Source organism: Montipora capricornis, chromosome 7, assembly GCF_036669925.1.
Source record: "Montipora capricornis isolate CH-2021 chromosome 7, ASM3666992v2, whole genome shotgun sequence".
In the NCBI taxonomy this organism is placed as follows: domain Eukaryota; kingdom Metazoa; phylum Cnidaria; class Anthozoa; order Scleractinia; family Acroporidae; genus Montipora; species Montipora capricornis.
Window position 1 is genome coordinate 28,775,914 of NC_090889.1, and position 25,840 is coordinate 28,801,753.

Consider the following 25,840-nt stretch of genomic DNA (forward strand, 5'->3'; position numbering starts at 1 on the left):
TTGAAAACCATTATATCATCATAAGGACATGTAATTTTAGAAAAGCCTTTAATAACAATGAGCACAACCAAGGTTTTCTGAGCCCGCGAGACTGAGCACCCCCTGCAAACTATTGTTTTTAACGAAAACCGCTGGTCAGCAACCCGGTTCTGGTCATTGCTGTCTAAGGTCTTCGGGAACTTTTAAGGGGACCCTCTCCCCCACCCTACCCCTGTTTTTACGTACATGAGGTCATTACAATTTTCAAACTCCCTTGATCCCGTTTGATAACGTTTCCCTGCCCACGTTTCAGTCATGATGTAAGTTGTGCTTTAAAAATGTGACGAAATGTAATAGTAGCAATAAAACACAGCCAATAAAAATATCGCGATTTGAAGCAAGATTAGAACGATAACAGCACTTACATCGCTTTTTTTTTTTTCTAGTTTTGACAACTCATTTTCAATAATCCTTACCACTGTTTTAAAGCGATACTAATACTTTTCCACATAGTTCTTGCAATTATAAACAATAAGTTAAATGATAACAAAAGGGAAATATACTTTTGTTCTACTTGAAAAACTCCATATATATTTTTTAAACACATCCCCTTGTTCTAATGATATTTAAATTGGCATGACATTAAAATAACTCGCCGCAAATCAAGAATGTCTTTTCAAGTTAATAGCAAGCTTAATAGAACAAGAATTGAGGCACCTTCACAACGTAAGTGCGGTTTTTGACTGTCTTGATAAATAAGAATAAAGTATTTATTTTTCGAAGCAAAACAAACCCAACCATTTCACCCAAGTCTTTTTGGTATTACCGGTGACTCTAATTGACCGCAGACAGTTACCGAGAAGCCCAAAGTTCCAATTCCAAATGACAATTCTTAAAGTGTAAATACAATTGCATCTTCTTTTCTTTCTCGTTAGGTAAGTTGTAATTCGCAAATGGCGATCACCACTGAACCAAGCTAATGTAATCAGAGTTGTCAGCATCACTAAAAAGGTAAATGCATACCTCGGAGTTAACTAGATTATTCGAGTTTGGTGATGCCCTCAATACCATTATCTAACTAAGTTATTCCACTTTGAAGCAGGCGTTAATGGTGATATATCATGGAGGATCACATCCAACTGTAAGTGCCTTTTTAAATTACCCAGTTATTACTTTTCGACTTGTTCCTTAATTTAATATTTTTATTTTATCTTGTAGGTGACTCAGGTTGGTTGCAACATAACAGCTAGAAAGTCATCAATTCAAAAACCCTTACATCGTAAGCACAATCTCTTTTTACTTTTTTCATACAATAAAATATTCACTTCGCAAGGCAAATGTAATTATCAATTAACTTAACACATTTAGCTCGTTTTTGAGCAGATCTCTTGACAGTGGAGGTAGCAATGCCTAATTTGCAGCTGGCAGTCGTCTAGAAGTAGGACAACGCAAATTCAAATCGTAAGTACAATTGCCAGTTTTCATCATCAACTATTTGTGATCCTTACACATTTTTTAAACTGTTTTATTTGTTATATAGTATTTAAAAGTACTAATTATTCGCCGCCAAATTAAATTTCTTTTAAGCACATTTCCTTTTTTTCAGCTGCAAACATGCAAGCAAACAACAAACAATGAGAAATTAGGTATTTCACCAAATAATGGCGATACAAACCGTAGGTACATTTTTCATTTTCACCAGCTTTAATTGATGCCCACAATAATATTCATACTGAACTTACGACTTCTTCCCAAAAGTTTTTGAAGTAAAATCTTACACCGTTGTTGACGACTACCAACATCAAATTGTAAGTACACTTCTTCTTTGTTCCCAGCAGACAGTGAATGTGGTTCTTCACTTGACATACCCACGAGCAGCGTCCGCACCGTGAGTACCTCTTTAAAATAGTCTTCTCTTGCAGCCATTTTTAATTTCGCCCACATCATTAGTACAGTTGTTGCAATTAAGCAATCCCTCAAATCATGCACTACTTTTGCAACTAATCAAGCGTTCATGCAATTTCAAAGAATACTCCTCTCCTTGATGTGAAGCAATGCAACACCACCCGCTGATCAAAATCCCCTTTAAAACAACAACAGAGAACGTCGGTAAGACTAGCGAAATTAATATTCATTACTACGATGTTTAAACGATAACTGAACTAAATTGTCTAAAAAAAAAAAAATACCAGTCTTTTTTTTTTTTTTTTGCCTCTTTTCCGCTCATTATCCACACCATTATAATATTTAAAAAGAAAAAATAATTATAATAAATTAACCAAAAATAAATAGTAAACTGTAAAACTGATTAAAAAAAAAAAGACTATTATACTTTGACATCCCCCTCATCCCAACCCTAATCAATGACCAACTGATTTTTAGAAAGGATTACATCCCAATTTCCTTCGCTTTGGAGAAAGGCCCTGAGAACGAGGCTTGTTACACCCTTGATCTGCATCACAGCCTTACTGACACCAATCACAAAAATCCAAAATCACTAATACGCTTTTATTTTACGACTATATTATCATAACAGTTGGTCACACCAAGCCTTCCAACTAAACTGACGAAGCTTGCAGTTAAAAGATCTCCAAACCGTAAGTATATCATTAATAGCTTTTATATATTTAAAATCACTCGTAGAGTAAGATAACAAATAGTACTTATAAGCTTTTTTATTATCCTCCTTTTTTTTTTTTTCTTTCAAACCTTAAGCCGTGTACACACATCTTTTAAACGCAAGTGATTGCCATGGAAACCGTAAGTACCTGTATTGGATCTTCACTACCCTTTATCCACGCCCTGTGATGTTTATGCTCGCGTTCCTTGTTTCATTTTTTTTCAAATTCAAATTCCTCACCGTTAACGGAAACTGTTAAAACGGGCCTAATTGTCAACAATGTTAAATGTATCCACTTATTCCATCCATTTTTCAGGTGAGTCCACAAAAAGACGATAAATTTGCTTCTCCAGTTTCCACACCCCTTTACATCGTCCACAGTGAGTACTTCTTTTCATACCCTTCACAATTCCTTAGAAAAATGCCGCGTTACCTTTGCAACTAATCAAATGTTCGTGTACTTATTTCCTTAGTCTAAAACTACATGTTACCAGCCGCTGATAACACCGCGATCAATGCCTCTAAAAACTCCTCAGGATACCTTACACGACCTCATCACTTCCTCAAATTAAACATCGCATCAATTCAAGAATGAGGTATTTGGGTGATCAACGGATCAACCTTAAGTATTATGGCTTTATGAAAAAAATAATCCCAACCTCATTCTCCAACTTTACTTTAACAACTTTGGTAATATCTCTAAACTAGGTCTCATTAGCACAAGAAGTTTACAACAAGCCTTTCATTGCAACACATTTTTCTATGACCCATATTTATTTGTACTTTACTCACATTCACCCAGGACTGTACAGGTGAAGCAGATCACGGCCGATGCAGGAAATTAGCAGAACTTTCAAGACCACGTAATGATTACGCCAAACAGTAAGTTATAGCTTTCTAACTAAAATGATGTTGAATTCTTTGCTATCAGTGATGTCTTGAATTCCATTGACTAACCTACTCTCCCAGTTTAATTTGAAGCAGCTGTTAATGACGGAGGATTACAGCCTTGTTTGTTGCTTTTCGATTTGTTCCTAGAATGGAATTTGTTTTTACTTTCTCCTATAGGCGACCCAGCTTGCAACAAAATAGGCAGAAACTAATCGTCACTTGAAACGCACATTTCAAAAACCCTTGTATTACAACGTAAGCACATTCTGAATTCTTTTCTCATAAAATAAAATATTCACTTCCCAATGCAAATGCAATTTTCACTTTTGGCTTTTTAACACCATTGAACTCTTTTTTGAGCAGATCTTTTGACAGTGGTGGTAGCAATTCTAATTTGCAGCTGGAAGTCATCTAGAAGTTGCACAACGCGATTTCAAATCGTAAGTAAAATTGCCAGTTTTTCATTGCTTGAAACATTTACTTATCAGAGATGGTATAATTTCCAACCCACATTAATAGGCCCCCAACTATCGCGATCCCAGTTGCCTTTCAAACTTAGCAACATTTAATACTTACAGTAATTAAAGGAATTAATTATTTGCCACCCAAAATTAATTTCTTTCAGATCACATTTCCTTTTTTTATTTTTTTATTTTTATTTTTTTTCCAGTTTCGAACATCCAAGCAGATAACTGAACAACCCTTGGGAAATTTGAGGCCTTTCAAACCAGTTAATAACATTCGTACTGTAAGTACATCGCACTATCAATGTTTTGGTCCTTTTTTCTTCAGTTGACTCCATTCTCCCGACATCATATTTGCCATTTGCCTTTTTTTGTTTTGTTCATACACAGCAGCTAATACTAACCCTAAAAATACTTCTTCACCAACATCCACATGACATTTCTATAACGTCATAAAATTCTAAACGGCAGCACCTAGCCAAACTTGTCCTTCCTATTTCTGCCTTTTTTTTTTTTTTTACAATAAATGTAACAATTTTCTTTAACACCGATGTTAGAGTAACTCATGTAAACCTAAACATAATTAATTGTGACCAAAAGAAAAAAAAACCTAATCCCTGTTAAAAATTAAATGAAAGCTGAAGAATACATTGGTAACAGGAAAATTTCATTGCAACTTAAAACGCATTAAAAAAACTTTAAAACCACTATCAACAAAATTCAAACGCGCTGCACTGATGTCCTTAACCTCGGCCCACCATTCTTCCACCCCTCCCTGCTCAGTTCCCTAATTGTGCCTCCCCCACCCTACCCCAACAACAACAACGGGTACACAAAGCTTTCCAATTATCATGCAAATAAATTTTTCGGCCAAAAACGCGACTTTTATCACTCCGCACCCCGTCAACTTCCTTTCACATTTTTTTTGCGAGCAATCGCTGCTCGAGGAAATATTTTTCAGAAATCTGAGGGTTACTTATGCAAAGAGGCGGCTAGCCAATTTTAGCATCCTTTTCCGAATATTTTCCTCTTTTTAGTATACCATGTGTGACTAATTTGCATGATAATTTGAAAACCATCATGGCATCATAAGGACATGTAATTTTAAGGGGGCCCTCTCCTCTCCTTCTTGATAATTCACCCTCTCCCCCACCCTACCCCGGTTTTTACGTACATGAGGTCATTACAATTTTCAAACTCCCTTGATCCCGTTTGATAACGTTTCCCTCCATTCTAGCTCCCTGCACACGTTTCGGTCATGATGTAAGTTGTGCTTTAAAAACGTGACGAAATCTAATAGTAGCACTAAAACACAGCCAATACAAATATCGCAATTTGAAGCAAGATTAGAACGATAACATCACTTACGTCCCTTTTTTTTTTTTTTTTCTGGTTTTCACAACTCCTTTTTAATAACCCTTACCACTGTTTTCAAACAATGCTAATAATATTCCACATAATTCTTGCAATTATAAATAAATTAAATAATAACAAAAGGGAAATATACTTTTGTCTCAATTGAAAATCTTTCAAATAAACATATCCCCTTTATACTAGTAATATTTAAATTTGTTGAGCATGAAAAATAACTCGCCGAAAATCAAATATCTTGGAGATTAATAGCAAGCTTAATAGACCAAGAATTAGTTTAAAGGCTCCGATAATATCCCTTTATAATTAATTTGTTTCAAGACCTTCCCTACTCTCTTAGATTGACAATCAACTAAATTCACAAATTAGTGGTCTCTTTTAACCGATGAAACCATGCTTTTATTTTCAGCCAACAAATTGTTGCCTTCATTACAAGGGTGACAGCCTCCTGGTAGCACAGCTCTCAAAGTAGGTGAAATTTGAGGTACCTTGTTAATTTTGTGACTCTATCAATAAGGATAATTAGTAATCGTGATACGTGTAATTTTTCCCTTAGTACGCTAAAGCAAATTTGAGACAAATGGAACCAAGAAAAGGATAATTCGAACACCCCTTGAGACACCTTCACAACGTAAGTGCGGTTTTTGACTGTTTTAATAAATAAGAATAAGGTATATATTTTTCGAAGCAAAACAAACCCAACCATTTTACCTACTCTTTTAGGCACTGCCGGTGACTCTAATCAGTGACAGGAGACAGTTACAGAGAAGCCCAAAGTTGCAATTCCAAACGACAATTCTGGAACCGTAAATACAATTGCATCTTCTTCTTTTTTTTCCCGTTACAGGTAAGTTAAAATTCGCAAATGGCGATCACCACTGGACCAAGCTAATGTAGTCACAGTTGTAAGCATCACTCAAAAGGTAAATGCATACCTCGAGTTAACTAAATTATTCGAGTTTGGTGATGCCCTCAATACCATTATCTAACTAAGTTATTATTCCAGTTTGAAGCAGGCGTTAATGGTGATATATACACGGAGGATCACATCCAACTGTAAGTGCCTTTTAAATTACCCAGTTTAATACTTTTCCACTTGTTCCTTAATTTAATAGAATTTATTTTTATTTTATCTTGTAGGGGACTCAGGTTGGTTTGCAACATAGCAGCTAGAAAGTCATCGTCAATCAAAACGCTCATTTCAAAAACCCTTACAAGGTAAGCACAATCTCTTTTCTCACTCAAATCTCACTTTTTTCATGCAATAAAATCTTCACTTCGCAAGACAAATGTGATTTATCAATTGACTTTAACACAATTTAACTCCATTTTTCAGCAGATCTTTTGACAGTGGAGGTAGCAATTCCTAAGTTGCAGCTGGCACTCGTCTAGAAGTAGGACAACGAATTTCAAATCGTAAGTACAAGTGCCAGTTTTCATCATCAACTATTTGTGATCCTTGCACATTTTTAAACTGTTTATTTGTTATATATTATTTAAAAGTACTGCTTATTAGCCGCCAAATTTAAATTTCTTTTACGCACATTTCCTTTTTTTTCAGCTGCAAACATGCAAGCAAACAATACACAATGAGAAATTGAGGCATTTCACTGTCCAGTTACTAACATTCGTACTGTAAGTACATCGCGCTATCAATGTTTTGGTTCTCCCTTGTTTTTTCGCAGACGACCCCGCTAATACAAGCCCTAAAATAGTTGTTCGGCCAACATCCACATTACTTTTCTATGACGTCCATAAAATTCTAAACAACAGCCCCTAGCCAAACTTGTCCTTCCTCTTTCCGCCTCTTTTTAAAAATAAATTTCACAATATTTCTTTAATGCCCATGTTAAAGTAAACCTATTCATAATTAATTCTAAACAACGAACCCCTATTATAAAATTAAACGAAAGCTGAAAGAATACATTAGCAGACGGGAGTTAAAACAGGAATATAATTTATAGCAACTTAAAAAACATTACGAAAATCAATTTTAATCCTGTTGTGTGAAATTTAAACGCTCTGTGAAGATGTCCTTAACCTCAACCCACCGTTCTACTATCCCTCCCCTGCTCAATTCCCTTACTTTTCCTACCCAACCCCTAACCCAACAACGATATCGGGTACACAGACCCTTTCTAATTATCATGCAAATAAATGTTTCAGCCAAAAACGAGATTTTTGTTCACTCCGAAAGTGGCATCCTATCGACCTCCTTTATATTTTTTGGCGAGCAATCGCGCCCTAAGGAAATATTTTTCGCAAATTTGAGGGTTACTTATGCGCAAAAAGGCGGCTAACAAGTGTTACCATACTTTTGAATATTGGCCTTTTGATATACCATATGTGACTAATTTGCATGATAATTTGAAAACCACCATGGCATCATAAGGACATGTAATTTAAGGGACCCTCTCCTAACTTCCCTGACCATTTACCTTCTCCCCCACCCTACCCCGGTAGCACAGAACCCTTTTTACGTACATGAGGTCATTACAATTTTCATTCCCTCAAACTCCTTTCATATGAATACCTAATTAAAAGTGAACCTTTTCGTCTCGTTTAAGCAGCCTACCATAATTTTTTTAAACACATCCCCTTAATCTAGTAATATTCAAATCTCATCACTCCAAATTGCTGAGCATGAAGATAACTCGCCGCAAATCAAGAATATCTTAAACTAATATTAAGGTTCAATAGAGCAAGGATGGGTTTAAAAGCTCCGATAATATTCTTTAATAGTTACTGCTTGTTTAAAGGTATTCTCTACCCTCTTAGATTGATACTCAACTAAATTAACAATTCGTTTTTTTTTCAGTTAACAAGTCGTTAACTTCATTGGAAGAGTAACACCCTGCTGGCAGCACAGCTCTAAAACTGTAGGTGAAATTGAAGTTATCTTATTAATTTTGTAATTTTAATATAACAATGTTTATTAATAATAATCATTGAACATTTCATTTTTCCCTTAGTACACTAAAGCAAATTTCAGACTAGTGGGAGAAAGAAAAGGATTGTCAATTCGAACGCCCATTGGGGAACTTACACAAAGTAAGTGCGCTCTTTGACTGTTATCCTTTTTCAATACTCTTTGTGGCACTAGCAGTGACTCACAGCAGGCAGCAGCAGACAGTTATCGAGAAGCCTGAAATTGCAATTCCAAATGACAATTCTCAAACTGTAAATATTTGATTGCATTTTCTTTTGTTTCTCGTTAGATAAGTTGTAGTTCGCAAATGATGATCTTCACTGACCAAGCTAATGAATCCAAGCTGTTAGCATTAGTCAAAAGGTAAATACATTTTTATTCTTTACAAAAGTATTTTCATTTACTCACTCTTACCACGCAGCCTAATTTAAACTTCAACAAAATTTCAAGCAGAATACAATCAAGGAAGAATCAAGACTTGTAAGGCCATCTAAGATTCAGACTGTAAGTACAATTTCCTTTCTATCGTTCCGTCTTACTATTTTATTAAAGTCTGTACCTAAATAGTTTCTCATTACAATAAAGATTGCACATTTTAGCTAGTTGAAACAAATAATATCCTTACATGTAAACACTAAAAACTAAAGTAAACTGTGGAGCGATTAGTAGTAAACGTATATCACCAAATACAATTTATAACAATTAAAAAAAAAACCAAATACTTAATAACCGTCAGATTTTTAAAACACCTTACGACAGATAGGGCCTCAATGACCCCTATTCCCAACCCCTTCTTCTCAGTTACCTAACGGTCCCCACCCACTGCCATTCCACAAAAGTTAAGCCCAAAGAAACATGTCACCATCCCTATGATGACCGTTACCTTTCTTGTTATCATGCAAATAAGACTACGCACTCCTTACAAAGCAAGTAAAATTTGCATGATAGTATGGAAACTCATCATTTCATAAGGACATGTACTTTTAATAGTACCCCTTCCTTACCACTCCCTCCTTACACAGCGGATTATCTTTGTCTAAAAGACCATGTCATTTCCATGGTAATTTAAGTTTCTTTATAATGCAATTCCTAATACTCTAAACATCTAAATAGTAAAAATAATGACAACCAACCTCACTATTCTAAAATGACATTTTTATGCATATACATTTTATAACTTTTTAGTCAATTGTAATACCTTCTTGTGCTTAAGGTTTAGTCTTTAATTAGTTTAAAAAATGATATTTTATAGAAACGCTTTTGATCCGTTTTTATCACTTACGCCATTTCAAAAAATACCTCAACATTTCTTTCTTTGACATAATCTGGTGTGAATCAAGATCGAACAAACCCAATTACTAGATTTTAAGGTAGCTTCAAGATTTATAAAAAAGTGAAGTTATTTAATTATTTTTTTTGCTTTTATTTGAGGTTTTGAAAGCAAGCCAATCAAATCGGGTTATCACCAACTGCAACAGAATAACCCAGCTGGCCAGAGCCTTGAGTGAAGGATAAGCAACTTTACACTACAAAGGGAAGCTGGTAAAAACTGACCATTTCTTCATGCATATTCATCAAATGCATGTATAGTCATTTATTGCTGTCGTATTCATCAAAATCATGTCGATTTCATGGATATTCATCAAATTCATGCATATTCATCAAAATCATGCATATTCATTAATTGCTGTCGATTTCATGCATATTCATCAAAATCATGCATATTCATTAATCGCTGTCGATTTCATGCATATTCATTGATTGCTGTCGATTTCATACATATTCATCAATTGCTGTCGATTTCATGCATATTCATTGATTTCATGCATATTCATCAAAATCATGCATATTCATTAATTGCTGTCGATTTCATGCATATTCATCAATTGCTGTCGATTTCATGCATATTCATTGATTTCATGCATATTCATCAAAATCATGCATATTCATTAATTGCTGTCGATTTCATGCATATTCATCAAATTCATGTCGATTTCATGCATATTCATCAATTGCTGTCGATTTCATGCATATTCATTAATTGCTATCGATTTCATGCATATTCATCAAAATCATGCATATTCATTAATTGCTATCGATTTCATGCATATTCATCAAAATCATGCATATTCATTAATTGCTGTCGATTTCATGCATATTAATTGCTTTCATGCATATTCATCAAATTCATGTATATTCATTAATTGCTGTCGATTTCATGCATATTCATCAAATTCATGCCGATTTCATGCATATTCATTGATTGCTGTCCATTTCATGCATATTCATCGAATTCATGCATATTCGATTTCATGCATATTCATCGAATTCATGCATATTCATTAATTGCTGTCGATTTCACGCATATTCATCGAATTCATGCATATTCGATTTCATTTCATCGAATTCATGCATATTCATTAATTGCTGTCGATTTCATGCATATTCATCGAATTCATGCATTGCTGTCGATTTCATGCATATTCATTAATTGCTGTCGATTTCATGCATATTCATCGAATTCATGCATATTCATTAATTGCTGTCGATTTCACGCATATTCATCGAATTCATGCATATTCGATTTCATTTCATCGAATTCATGCATATTCATCAAATTTCATGCATATTCATTAATTGCTGTCGATTTCACGCATATTCATTAATTACTGTCGATTCATGCATATTCATCAATTGCTGTCGATTTCATGCATATTCATCAATTGCTGTCGATTTCATGCATATTCATTAATTGCTATCGATTTCATGCATATTCATCAAAATCATGCATATTCATTAATTGCTGTCGATTCATGCATATTCATTAATTGCTGTTGGTTTAATGCATATTCATTAATCCCTGCCAGTTTCATTGCATAGTCATCGAATGCATGCATAATAATTAATTCCCGTTCATTTTATGCATATTCATCAATTGCTGTCGATTTCATGCATATCATGCATATTCATTGTATTCATGCATACTCATTGATTCCTCTCATTTCACACTTTTGTTATATCATGCAATTATTTAGAAAGGCCTTTTGTCAGAAAAGAAAAATATACCTTTCAACTTCCTAGGCAGTTTGAGCCTCAAAAAAAGAAATCATGCAAATCTCACTTGTACAGTTTGAAGTTTATTCATAAAATTGTTTAACGTATAAAAATGTACAGCACTCTTCCTAACTTAGCACAGAGTGAAATGGTAAAAAAGAAAAGAAAAATAAAGTATTGATACAACAGCCTTGTCTTTTATCCTCAACTACTCTCACTACTTAGATATTGCCAAAGAAATTTAATAGAAAATGACTTGCTTTGAAACCCTGATTATTTAAAAATAAATCTCATTAGTATAAATACACAGGTGATTATACAAAATCGTGCGCTCTCATTGGCTCGCTATCTCGGATTATCAGCTGATAATCACCTCGACGGACAAAATGGCAGCGAGTAGTCGTTTTGCCACTGTAAGTGAAGATGATTTTTGCGTTGAAATGCTTTTTTTCTCTTTTTTGAAATAATCACCTGTGTATTTATACTAAAACAGGGTCAGTGATTATCACTTTGCCTTCGGTGAATAATTGTTAATTAAAATTTCTTCAACTATCAATGATGATTCTTAAAACAAGTAAGATGATTTCACAGAAACAGTCTGAACAACTCAAAGCTAAGGTGACAAGTAAAGTTCTGTTTTACAGTCTTTTATTAATTCAGCTGACACAACAGAGCTGTTTCCTTTTTTGGTAATAAAGTTTGTGGACTGCATGACCTAAAAATACAAAGGCATTTGTTTAAATTTAACCCAACTAAATCACTTACACGTAAACTCATCTAACTGAGAATTCTTTTTCTGAAAACTTGTCTACAGATACCACAGCCAATACTGAAGAATTGAGGGGAAAAAAAAGGACCTTTTTCTTTTTAGCAGCACAATACAGTTATGGAAAACAAGTAATAAGAAGTTACAAGGTAATACACAGCATCTTATCATTTTCAAGATGTCTTTCTTCTTTGTTTTGTTTAGGGTTTTGATAGGAAGCCACACTCACATTGTATATCATGACTGTTGCATACACAGAAGAAGCAAGTCTTTGACTGGTTCAGGAGAGAAGGATAGGCTGCATTGGATCCACATGGAGAGATCCTGGTAAAAGTAAAATTTGGTCATCATTAGGGCGATTCATTTAGATTATGAATAATTTTCATTCATGATCAAATCAAACAGATTTTTCCCATCCTCCATCACATGCTTTAAACTCATTGTCATAATTAATGTCTTTAATAAGTAGTTATCTGATACTACTCATTGTGCTCTCTTACGTGTTTCCTTCTTATTCATTCAATACATATCCATAATTTCTCATTCATTCATTGGATATCATTTCATGTATATTTGTCAATTTTCATACATATTCATGCATTCTCCACATTTTATGCACATTCATATATTCATTAGGGATACAATGAATTATTCATATGGCTTAAGATTGGGGCTGATGGCAAAACCCGGATCAGATCGGATCAGACTGGACCAGATCCGACCAGACCAGATCAATAACAAAATTCCCGCCAAAGTAGACACATGAAATCCCTGGGTCACCAGTTAAGGTTACTTCCGACCTTCGCAGATGTCCTTCGGGAAAAAATTCGTACACGCAATACTTTCACTAATCCCTAACAAACTATACATCAGAAGAAAGCTCAGTAAATGTAGTTTATGATAAAAATATCGTTGAAGTGAATTTTCCTTTTGGAAAGTGTCAGGATCGTAGTTGGTAAGACATGAAACAGTAGAGGTTTCTTCTATTGAATTTATAGGGTATCGGATGCCCAGCACAAGCAAAATCACTGCACAATGTTATTCACAAGGCATCAATAAACAAAAGTTTGTCAGGAAATTCTGATACTTAAAATATTTTTCCTGTGGCGTTCATGTACACAACAAGTCTTGCATATTTTTGGTCACTTCAACCTTAGATGCGGATATCTAGACAACCAATCAGTATATTGAAAACGGCCGAGACACTTCGTTGATTGATATCTTGTGAATAACACTGTGAAGTCATTTTGCTCGTGCTGCGGCATCCGATACCCGATAACTTCAATAGAAAAACCCTTGGTGGTTTCACGTTTTTCCGGCTCCTGACACTAAAAGGAAAACTCAGTTAAACTATATTTTTTTTATCTTAAACTACATTTATTATGACCAAAAACAAAATAAGTATGCAAGGCTGGTTGTGCAGCTGTGAGGTTGCATATTTTGTTTGTTAGGATTTTATTAAAACTAACGCGTGTAAGATTTTTTTTTCCCGAAGGACATCCGCGAAGGTCGGAAGTAACCTAAACTGGTGACCCAGGAATTTTGTAATTGATCTGGTCCGGTCCGGTCCGATCCAGGTCATTTAAAGAAAGGCATATGAAAAATACATGTATACCCGTCCCTTATTAATGACAGAAGCATTGCCCAGATAATACTGTGAAGCACCTACAAATTGTGAAAAACTTGTTGTCTTTTCAGGTATTTGCCTACCTTTATGACTTGAAAGAGAGAATTAAATTGGTCCACTTCTTGTCCAAGTACTGTAGTGAAGGACTGTCATTATAATCCCTGGTCTCTAGGAGCCCATCAAATCAAGGAGGGAAAAACACCTACAGACATACAAAGAGGGTTAACCAAAAATTCAGTGCTACTTTAAACTACTATTTTCTCGTCCCTTTTCAACACTTTTTTCACAGTACCGGCTGAGAAATGATTTTTTATATCAGAAGCCGGTTGCTTGAAGGCCGGTTGTGCGATGCCTGGTTAACAACATTAAATAAGAGGTATCAAAACCTATAGGTTTCCATGGTATTTAACGCTGGTTAGTGCTAACCATGCTTCCAGCAATCCGGGCCAGGATGCTTCGTGTTGATGATTTTGTTTCAAAATGGTTGCTGTGAAAATTATTTTGCTACATGCAAGCAGCCCTTGTTACCTTGTCACAACCAAACATTCTTTAATTCTGAGCAACAGTAAGAGGCAAATGAAGACTTATTCTAATGGAGAGAATATTAAGAATCGCGGCTATTTTAGAGAAAAAAAGGAAAGCAACTACGTAGTAAGTTTGATCATGTAAGGAAATTGATAGCCATTCACTGATTGGGCTTAGCAAACAGAGCTTGGTAAAAGGAAAAATTGTATTCCCACCTGAGCTAGAACACTTGTAATCGTCTTCAAGAATCTCCCTAGAATTTTCCTAGAATGGTTGTCAGGCACTGCTGGTCCTAAGCAATCGTAACCCATCATTCACATGTGATCTGTAAAAACAAACAAATAATAAAGATGTGAACACCTGAGTTCCAGTTCTTAACCATGCAGGTTGTTTCGCTCAGTGCGTGATCTGTTACTACTGAAAATATGAAATAAAATTGTAAAACAGTCTCTTAAAGCTTGTGTAACTTTCTTGAGTTATTTTCACACTGCAAGCAATCTCTCAGTTTTCTTTTTGCCAGTCTAATAAGGATGCAATCCTTGCGACAATTTTCATGGTTCCACTCACTCATCTTGAGAGGATCGCATTCTTACTTGACTGTCAAAGAGGAAAACGAGACTGATTGCATTCTCATGCTGCCATGACCTTTTTAAACGTCTTCTACCCAACAAGAATCTACAATTATAGAAATACTACAAATATCTCCCCAAATATAATTCCAACCAAAAAACCGTTCCCCCATCCAAAGGAAAATGAAAGTGCAACTAGAAGAACGAGATGCTTCTGTGAAGCATACACTGGGTTGCCTGTGGTACGTGCTACAGAAAATCAGAAGGCACTGAATTGTGTGGTATTGAAATACAGCATTCCAGTCTCTGAAGAATAACAAATAAAGGAGAAGCGAGAAACATTGGCTTCTGGGCTGACATGTTGATAATTTTCAAGTTCCCTCACAACTTCTGTTTACCACAAGTGTGCCCTCTGAGCATCTGACAGCTTTCTAATACTAAAGTTCACTGAAGTTAAGCCCTGCCGGGCGGGGTTAGTGTTTGGATGGGAGACCAAGACAACATTCCCCTCATAAAACAGAAGCATCGGACCGAAAATACTACTAACTCTAACAAATGCGAACTCAGCAAGGTACAGATCTTGTTAGCTTGCTTTATGCAAAACAAATATTGATGAAAAAGGAAAGAATTATTGATACACAGTTTTCAGAAAGAGCAGAAGGAAGTTTCCCGGACGGTCGATCGAGAATAAAATATTTACGACATCAAAACAACATTAATTTTGAACCGTGAATATAGAATATAAAAAGTTACGATCAGCGACAAACATTTTTTCTACGTTCAAGTAAATTGCAAAATCGAAAGTGACATGGCCGGAATTCAGCGGGCGCCGTGATTAACTTACCGCGGCATGTTAACTCGCCAAACAGTGAAGCATCTGTGTCAAATGATGGCAAGATACCGGGTTTTTGTAAGTTTCTTTTTCAGTCAAGTGTTATAAAGTTTGACAATGAAATGAGCGAAGTCAAAACAAAGATCACAATCGCCCAACTCTTATTTATGCAAAGTCAAAATTTACTCTCCAAGACGCGTACGACGTTATTTATCACCAGGTAATTCCATCATTTTGGAAATAGCAGCTACTTTATTATTCATCTGCGTCACAAGTTTTCACTGATTTTGGGGCTCATTTTGTTGAAACTCAAGCACGCTTCCGACAGGCCTGTGAACCCTTCCTGCTTACAGAGCAATACTAAAAAACTTCTCCCATATCACATTTCAACCTTAAGCTCGAAAATTCAATACACAACATGATATTATAATTCACAAAGGCAGAAAATACCACAGAATCCTTTTCCAGCGAAAAAATTATTGAAACTAACAACATATTTGCTCTTAGAGGCGAAAACCTCTTCCTATTTCATTGCGTGCGTGAAGACAAGAAACTCAATCGTGTCAAATTACCATGTACTTCAGGTAAATAGAGCTCACTTTGATTTCGTCTCGACGGGCGATAGATTGTTGTCGAAGTCCAGTACTCGTCGCTTTTGAGCTTCCTGCCTAGTTTATCCAACTGACTTTCCATTATTGAGCTCCATAAGGGTATATATCCACTAAAACGCCATTCGCGTTACATGACTTTCGACGCCATTGCAGGTTCTACTGTGTCCACCAGAGAAATCTACGCAGTTCCACTACCCTCTCGATCCTAAGAACATACGCGTAGAAGGCTCTATGCACAAAGACACCACTTACCAGGGGAGTGACAGGCAAGGCTTTTACCGACACGGAAAAAAAGAAAAAAAACGAAAAAAAAAGAAAAAAAAGGAAAAACCAAAAAAGAAAACAAACAAACTAAACGAAGACCTCGACTGGTTTGCCATAGGCAACCCAGTAAAAATGAACCAAATGTAAATTTTGGATGCACTTTGAGATATGACTCAAACCATTTTCAACAATTTGAAGGGAATGTCTTATTAGAGGGATTGAACCTACAAAACCATTTTACGTAAAGAAAATGTTATGATATGAAACACTAATTATAACTAAGACAACGTTATATATATATGCCGTTATAGGCTAGCATAGCAACGAAGGAGCCATCCAAATACACCCTCTATTTTGACTTTTAAACGCTTACATCAGAAACAAACTCGGTGACTCCCAAGTTTTGTTGCTGGGAAGTGATTACAAAGCGAGGTGAAATCCTCTGAGAAGTTATTAAAATTCTTATGTGCTGATTCAGAGCCACCTTAAAATTTTCCGATTGTGAAGGTAGCTCTGTTTCTGCTACTGATAATTTTTTTAGCTTTGCAGAGAGTTTTGTTTTTAAGCCTGGTAATCACTACCCAGCAATAGAAATTGGGAGTCAACGAGTTAATTTATGAGATGTAACTGCCTACAGGCGAGAAGTATGGTGTATTTATTATATAAACACCAATGAAATACCAAGCATGTTATTTTCACACTTGAAAAGATCACTGTTGCTATGGTTACATATAAAAATCGATGCCTTTCGTGAATGATTTAGTATTTCATTGGTGTTTATATAATAAAGAGAACATTACATGACCGCTTGGAGATATGAAATTTCTCTTATTGTGTTCAAAGAGAAATTTCATATCTCCGCGCGGCCATGTAATATTCTCTATATAGATGGATCTTGTTTCTATGGTAACCTATTTCATCACCTTTCTAGCATACCTTGTCAAGTAATTATTGTGGTTTTATATGGTGTTATAATGACAGCCATTACATGGAAAAGTAGTGTCGATCCAATCAATCTAAATAGTACATTTTCTTAAAAGGGCTGAAACTGGTTTGAGTCTCCTTAAAGGCGTGTTTCCAAGAGAGAGCAAAAATGGGACAGAACATATTTTTTTTAAAAAGCCAATAACTTTTGAAAAGAAACAGTTTTCATACGTTTTGTGAAGGAATCATGGATGCATTAACACACAGATAGCGCTCATAGAACTCACTGTTTCTTAACAAAAAATTAATCAAACCCGTCCTGTTCCATTTTTGCTCTGTGGCATAAACGCACCTTTATGGTCTCTTCAAGAATAGTTGAAACTGCCATTTTATAGAACAAACCTTTTTACCGGGCCAGTGATAAAGGTGAGGGCATCCCAAGAATCCGCCATCTGCAAAGTACATCTTTAAATTGTCCAGAGCGCTCTCTAAATCCCAGTCGCTGAACTTGTACTGTTTAATGAACATCAAAGGAAAAACAAATCAGTACAAGCATGACGATTGTTGTGGGAAAAAATTTGTAATTAATCAATAAAGTACAGTTATTTATAATTAATAATGATAATAATAGTGATAATGATAAGGATCATAATAATAAAAACAGTAATAATAATAATAATATAATAATATTTATTTAATAACAAGAATAATAACAAGAATAGCAGTGAAAACAACAACAACTTCGTCAAAGTTACCTGCATGGCCAAAGCACAACTGCGGCCTGTTACTTAAAACCCGATACTTTCCGGGTGTCAATTTTTCCGGGAACCGCCAACTCTGACGTGTTACAGTTGCCCTATGGTTCTGACAAGACAAGCTCTTGTATAATTATGATAGGGCACCCATAACATGTCCCAATTTATTCAAGATAGCAGCGTCAAAAAGATTTGAAAACAAAACTAAGCAATTTTGAAAACCCCTTAATATTTCCAAGACAAATGCTTTCTTATCTGTTTAGTTGGAGTGGAGTGGAGTTTCCCAGTACAATGTGTTAAAGCACTAACCACTACACCAATATGTACAACAACATCTTATTGTCTCAAAACTCTTTTCTACTATCTTTTCTCCATAAACTCATGTCATAAACCAGGAAAAGAATACTTGCACATATTTATGACTCTCAAATGTATCAGCACTGAGTTCACCAAAAGCTCTTTCAACATTTGCTTTGAGTCCTTTGGTGCCTCATTTTCTACTTTGACACTGTTCTCCAAAACTGTCACAGGAAAAGTCTTGGCTGGCATGGAACTCAGAAACAGTGCGAAGTCCTCCTGTACTTCCGCTTTGAAGTTTGAAAGGTGTTTGATGAGCAGTTTCACGGTGATTCTAAAAAACGAGAAAAAAGAAAATGAAAACCAAGAAACCCCTATTACTAATGTTATCATCAAAAAGTTTATTCTAGCTGACACAAGCTGACAAACTAAATTTTATGCATGAACAATGCATAAAATTAATAATAGGATACTTCGACAATTTGGCAGCCATTTTGATTTCCGATTGTTTAAAAAGATGTTACGGCATGCTCAGAAAACAAATTACTGTAATATGCATTTTGCCCCCTGGGCATCCCATAATAGGTATTGGAACAATATCATTCAAAATGGCCGTCGAGTCGTCGAAGTAATCTATTGTGCAGGCATTAGAGAGGCGACCAGAAAAAAAAAGCACTTGGGATCATGGAGCCACAAACACGCAATGAAAAGTAAAATGTTGCAATTCCTTTTTTGGGCATCTTCTAACAGCACGGTTGCCCTCTTACATGTACATGCCTTTGTTCTCGCCAACTTTAGCAGTTAAGGTACATTTGACGCAAAAATGACAGTTGACAAGCATGTCGACTGATCCTAGCCCACCTGCCAACAAACTGGCCTATGAGTTTTACTCACTAGTTCTTACCTGGAGGAAGATCCTGTCTCCTGTTTTAGTTGCATTGGTGATCATTTTCTCGGCCACAGGCCAATGACCTTGACCCAACGACATGACCTGAAGAATCCTATGAATGAAAGGCAAAACTGTAGCTAAGCAAAATAAAATGAAACTAACCAAACAAACGATTGTTTGTGACTTAATTCGCAACTTTTAGGGAGGGGGGGGACTGTTGCAACATTTGGAAGTAGTAGTTCGCAACAGCACATTTCCTCGCCTGAATAGACCAATCTCAATATATTAAAATTCAACTTAAAACAATTTATTATATCTCTCAGATAGTACGCGTGCTGTAATTGGCTAAATTAGCGGGCCGTATTCTACAAAGGGCCCAAGGGCCATAAATCAACGGGAAAAAACTCGGTCCGTAACTTACAGTACGGACCTCGAACTCAGTTAGTAAGAGGTATAAACATGATTTTAAGGCTCTGGGGAGTAAAAATAAGGATTTGTGTGAGTTTATTCCCCAGGGCCTTGAGATGATGCCTTTTGCATAGGACTGAATTTTAATGTATAGAAGTTGGGTTAGATGTATTTTGGACTACACCTTTCCTAAATCATATCGGCTGGAGCGGAAAATACCATAATACTCTTTGTTTGTTCCCCAAATTTGGAATAAGCATTGCGTTTGTTTTCTCTTGGGACCATTGTAAGTCCCAAGTGAAACAAGAAGCAATATGCTTATGCAAAATTTGAGGGGACAAACAAAGAGTATTATGGTATTTTCCGCCTCGGCCAAATGCAGTCTCAAGGGCCGTCACACAACACTTCTCCTCATACCTTCTAGTAGTCCCGCAATGCTACTTCTGTTAGGACCAAAATCCTGCTGCGAAGCAAACTTAGAGGGTGCATTTTCTTGCTGACAACAAGAAATAACAGCTTGCTAGGAGATAGGGAAGATTGAACTAAGACCGGTTGAAATTGAGTCTCACCTTTATCTGTAGCTCATTTCTCGTGCAAATCTCAGGAACATGTTTACGGGATCCAACCCAGTCGATAAGAGGTGTGGTGGGTCCCCACATCAGCATACAGGGTGTTGAGGTCGATTGATGGACTCTCCATGAACGTCTTGCCATAATTTTCATACAACAAAATCCAAAGAGCCGAAGATGACCTGTGTGTAAATACATATGTACAAATTTAATTCTACAGTTCTTTAATATGAGCCTATAGCAACAAAGGTACACAATCAATAAGCCGATCAAAGGTAAGCGCAACCAACTGGCTCTGGGAGTAGAAAAATATGCCGCTGTGATTGGTTAACTTAGCATGCAGTTGGTTCAACTCTCTTTTAACCTTCAACCAACCATGTGTCAATAAACCACTTTCAACTATTCAACCAACCATAGAGCATTGAAAGGCAAAAAATCAAAACAATCAAAGCCAACACGAACAGGACTGCAGTTAAAACAAAGAACTGAAGATTAGGGGAGCGGAGAGTAAAAAAAGCTGTGTTCCTTTTTCTCCAGCGGCCCAATAAATTGCTCTCCAATTTGTATGGAAAGCCATAACTTTCTTATGTAATCTTTATTGTTTTGGTGTTGAAGTTTTGTCTTGACGTTTTGGAGTGTACTGTGGCGACATTATTATGTGGTGTGGTGAGGTTTTGTCATGTGACAAGGTTTGCTGCTTACAGGTTGTGTTTCCATTACAATGTGTTGAGGTCTTCTTTTGAAATGCTGTGTTTGTAATCAAATAAAGGGAGAAACTAGACACGTGATAAAAAAAATCTCACCACATGAAATTATGTAAACACAGCATGTCAAAAGAAGACCTCAACACATCGTGAAGGAAACACAACACATAACCATTAAACCTTGTCACATAATGACAAAACCTCACCACACAATGACAAAACCACACCACAAGACAAAACTTTAAGATCAAACAAATATAAATTACATAAGAAAGTTATGGCTTCCATACATGTAGATTTGCACAAGAAAATGTTGTGCACAAATAGCTCTAAGTTCCTTAGGCAACAGCAGGATAAGCAGGAGGATCGATGCAGCTCCTAATGTTTTAGAATCCCAGCACTACAAAGATCGAGCAGATTTTAGACCATTATTTCCACCAACCTGGTATAATTTATTATTCACAATAAATAGCCTGGCATGAATAGTGATGCATGGCCGGCAAGGCTCTTATGCGAGTCTGACTTCACAAGGGAGTCAGTTTTAAAGAATGGTCTGGTCTTGAATTAGCTGGGTAAAAATGTCATAAATTACAGAAACAGTACCTTCTCTTCTCTAAAAGCCTTCACAAACACCAATCACCGAAAACTTGTCAGACATTCGCCAAAACTGCCTTGCAGACCTTCACCTTCTTCAGTCATTTCTGTATTTTCACTCGTTGTTGAACAGCCATCATCTGAGCTTTCAGAGGGCAATGAAGGGTTTGGGCAAAGCTAAGAGATCAAAAACAAAGAATTGGCATTGATATATGTCCCTCATCCTCTGCCCCAAATGTACAGTATTGCAATGCCTTTCCCATAGACCATATTCATAAATGACGGTCAATAAAATTATTCCTTTGTCCTTGTGCCAACTAGCCTCGTTCGCATGGAGATAATACCAAAAAAATGTTGCTTTTGAGCGAGCCTGGTTGGTCTCATTAGCATGATGACAAAAGACAATAATTATTTGTTGTCTGTCAGTAATGAATACTTAACAATCATTCCATGAGCGCGCGTTGGATATGAGATGATAGATAGCCAATGAGGCGCGTAGCGCTTCGTTGGCTATAATCATCTCATATCCAACGAGGGCGAGTGGAATAATTGTTTTATTAAAAATGCCCCCAAAATATAGAAAACTAGACTACAATAAAAATAAAAAGGCCCAAAAAATCACGCATATGCTTGCCGTGTTTGTAGATCATGGTATAATGGCTCATAACCCATGATGGCTTAGCCAATCAAAACTCTCGAATCGTATTATCCAATGATCCAGTTTTTAATAAAGTCTAATATCTCATAAAAAAACTGCTCATCCTAGTGATCTGTTTGATTTTCAAGATATGAAAGCTACATTGTGTCTTGTTATCTCCCTTTTTAACTTCTGTTCATGCCAGTGTTTTGCAATCACTTTGCAGTAGTGCCAGAATTGTCTTATAATCTTCTGAATTGAAAGAAGGCAAGCAATACTCCCTTCCCAGCTAGGCCCTTCTAACACAATTTTGATCAGAAACAAGCAAATAACCCAGCCATGTCTCATCATTGTTTTGGAATAAGGAGATACATTGCATGTATCATGATAATACATAATTCACGATTCAAAAAAAGAGTTCTTTCTCTTAAATAACAAGATAAGAATTATCTCAACAGTTATGTGCGGGATTGGAGGTTGGAGCCATTTTGAAGATTAGGCAAAGTAAAGGAGATTTGAATTTCAAGCTACTTTGCTGGAGACCCCTCCGCTTACTGTAACAATATCCCCAAAAAACAGCAACACCAACAACAAAAACCACAACCATCACCAAAAACAAACAAATATACATCATACCTCTATCGATGCTATCTTAACAATGACAGACTTGCTGACTATTTCTTTCTTCAAGCTAGTGAAAGCCAGAAATGAATCCTAAAGTGAAAAGGCACAATAATGTTTAGAAAAACCAAGAAGCCAGTAAATGGTGCAGCTTTGACCACAGATGTTATACAAATGAGACCAGAGTAAGGAGAATGTAATAAACTGATTGAGTTGCACTCATGTACAACATTAACTGAGCAACTGGTACTGTACATGTATCACTGTGACCCTACTCTGATGATGAAGGCAATAATGCTTATGTTTGTTTGTTTGTTTGTTATTTATTTGTTTGAGCAGATTGAAGTTTTGGCAGCTATTCAGCTGATGTGGACCTGCCATACCCACCCACCCATATACAAACAGAGGACAGCCACAACACCGGGAACTTCATCCCTACTATAGTGTGTGGGTTCTTTAACGTCCCACAGAGAACTAATGAACCTGGAAGTTATTTGTGAGACGGGACTTCCGGCTTATTGTCCTTATCCGAGAAGACTTGAAAGTCTAACCATTTGCGGATGTCATTACAAAGGCAGCACTTTCTCCTCAGTTATTTTAAGACCCTGAGTGTTGGTCTGGCTGGAGTCGAACTCACGACCTTCCGCATGGCAGCCCGGTGCTCAACCAACTGAGCCACCGGTGCACGGTCACATTAATAATGAGAATGATGATGATAATGGACATTGAGGACTGTGGCTTGGATGATAATAAACATTAATAATGGCAATGTAACTATGGTAACCTTGACAACAATAATAATCAATATTATTAATAACTGCAAGTTTAAGAAAATTAATGTCTCCAAGATGAATCAATAAACATGCCCACCCTGGAAAAGAGCACAAAGCATGATTGATAGCCACTTAACAAAGCTCAGTTGCCGCACGTCTGGGAAAGGTTTAAATTCTAGATCCTGTGGGCACTGGAAGCTAGAAAAGGTGTTTTTTAATGAAAGTGTCTCAACAATTTTGCAACTTGTTGTAGCTGTTGCCAGCAATTCACAGCTCACAGTTATCACAGCACTTGGTGAAGTAGACTGATTCACAAAACAATGGAGACAAAGTAATATACCACAGCAACAAATATGCACAATCCCAGTAAAATACAACAGAGATACATGCAATACCAATCCAATGAAATTAAAAGTTGCAAAGAGACACATAGTGAGTGGGAAAGTTTTTTCTTCAGTGCCCCAACTAAATGACCAACTCTTTGCTCTTTATATCTTTGATTTGAATGCCCTCATCAAAAAAACTAAGAAGCCTTCTTTGCGAGTAAGATTTTTTCACACTGAACATACCCATTAGATTTTGAGGTCCTACTGTTTCTGGATCAAGTCATGAGCACATCATCTCCTGCTTTCCCTTTCAACATTGCTGTTTTAGATCTAGTGGCTGCTCTAACTTTTTCTCTTCCACAAACGTTGGTGGTGATAATGTTATCTTTCAAGAGCCTTAAACACAAAGTTTGAATGAGGCTGATAAAATAATTATGTAATAAGCAAGCAACTGGGGGAGGGCTTGGGTTACAAACATCTAAAGTTCTGGGATTAATATCCTACAGTTAGACACCTTAAAAATTAAGCAAGTCACAAAAAGAGTAATCTCCATCTTGCCTCAACAAAAGTCTGCTTGAACAAGATTGGTTCCAAGGCCGGGTCCAGGGTCTCTTCGACTTCTCCCAGAAGCACAGGCATACCAATAGGAATGCAATTCTCGAACATTCACAGAAAATACTCTGCTCTGCGAGCTTGATCACTAAGTGGTCCATTCTTGGCCTCTTTTGCTCTGATCCAACGGTTAGCCTGAGAATTGTTGTGGAGAAAAAAGGAAATTTGAGTTCTTGAGTTCATGAAGGCATGAGGTGATTTTTATTTTGCTGCCTAAACTGAAAACTTAAGACTAAACAATAGAAATGTTGGTAAAATTTAAGAATCCGATCCCACCAACGTGTCGGCCAACACGTCGGCAAACGCGTCGGCCGACACACCACCGACACACCACCGACACGTCGGCCAACACACTACCGACACGTCGGCCGACACACTACCGACGCGTTGGCCGACACACTACCGACGCGTTGGCCGACACACTACCGACACGTTGGTCTAAACACTACCGTCACGTTGGTCTAAATACTTACTCTTTATAATTTTGTTAGTTCTTTCAGTTGGAAGCAAGAACAACTCCATAAGGAACGACGAAAACACCATTGGCAAATAGCCGCCATTTTTAAAATGAAACACTAGTACCTAGGTCTGCTCGATGTTTTGGCAAGGGTCGGCTACCAAAGCGGGGAGTTAATTTGCAAGTCGACCAACATGCTTATTTTTCGTGCATTATAAAGGACTGGGAAGCTTAAACTCTTTATTGATCATTGACTTTTAATATGTGGTGGCATTATAAAGGACTGGGAAGCTTAAACTCTTTATTGATCATTGACTTTTAATATGTGGTGGCTCCTAAAGGAGCCGTTTGTAATTTCAATTTTACTGCAGTGAAAACTGTTCAGCGATGTCTTTCAGCAACTGCTCAAATGCTTGGTCTTTTCCGAAGTTCCGAAACCAGGTGAACTCATCCAAGTAGCTGGGTATGTATTCATACAGCGTACCACACATCCACTTCAACTTCTTCTTGACCATAGCCCACACGCCTTCGATGGTATTGGTGTGTGCACCAAACAGAAAACTAAAAAGGGGAGGAGGGCAACAGAAAAGGAGCAGCCGCAGGTAGCCGCAGGGTCTCCAGAAGCTGAGCCTAACTACAAATCAATTTGTCGGCAGTTGCAGCAGAAAAATCAGCAACTTGGCAAGGCTTACCAAGATCTGAAGGCCCAGTTTGATGAGCTTGAAGAACAGCTAGCGCAGGCCCAACAGGACGCCGATGAGATGGCAGACTT

At 36.7% G+C, this 25,840-nt stretch overlaps 1 protein-coding gene and 1 long non-coding RNA gene across 3 annotated transcripts in view; one reads left to right on the forward strand and one right to left on the reverse strand.

The window, feature by feature from the left end:
* The first annotated feature begins 5,779 nt into the window (after positions 1 to 5,779).
* LOC138057798 (uncharacterized) lies at positions 5,780 to 6,161 on the forward strand. Its single transcript, XR_011133718.1, has 3 exons — positions 5,780 to 5,793; positions 5,882 to 5,956; positions 6,049 to 6,161. It is a non-coding gene; the product is annotated as an uncharacterized lncRNA (long non-coding RNA).
* A 5,210-nt stretch (positions 6,162 to 11,371) lies between these two features.
* LOC138056793 (dynein axonemal heavy chain 6-like) overlaps positions 11,372 to 25,840 on the reverse strand; it is a 158,195-nt gene continuing 143,726 nt past the window's right edge. The window contains exons 12-23 of one of the 2 annotated variants that reach the window (XM_068902686.1): positions 24,558 to 24,746; positions 24,243 to 24,395; positions 22,916 to 22,993; positions 21,652 to 21,819; positions 20,345 to 20,526; positions 19,383 to 19,479; positions 18,599 to 18,812; positions 17,829 to 17,939; positions 14,442 to 14,551; positions 13,785 to 13,903; positions 12,304 to 12,398; positions 11,372 to 12,023 (exon numbers count right to left, since the gene is read on the reverse strand). In XM_068902686.1, the coding sequence (XP_068758787.1) occupies positions 14,537 to 14,551; positions 17,829 to 17,939; positions 18,599 to 18,812; positions 19,383 to 19,417 (375 nt within the window). In that variant the 5' untranslated portion in view covers positions 19,418 to 19,479; positions 20,345 to 20,526; positions 21,652 to 21,819; ... (1 more) ...; positions 24,243 to 24,395; positions 24,558 to 24,746 and the 3' untranslated portion in view covers positions 11,372 to 12,023; positions 12,304 to 12,398; positions 13,785 to 13,903; positions 14,442 to 14,536. The other variant, XM_068902685.1, reaches the window with a different exon arrangement.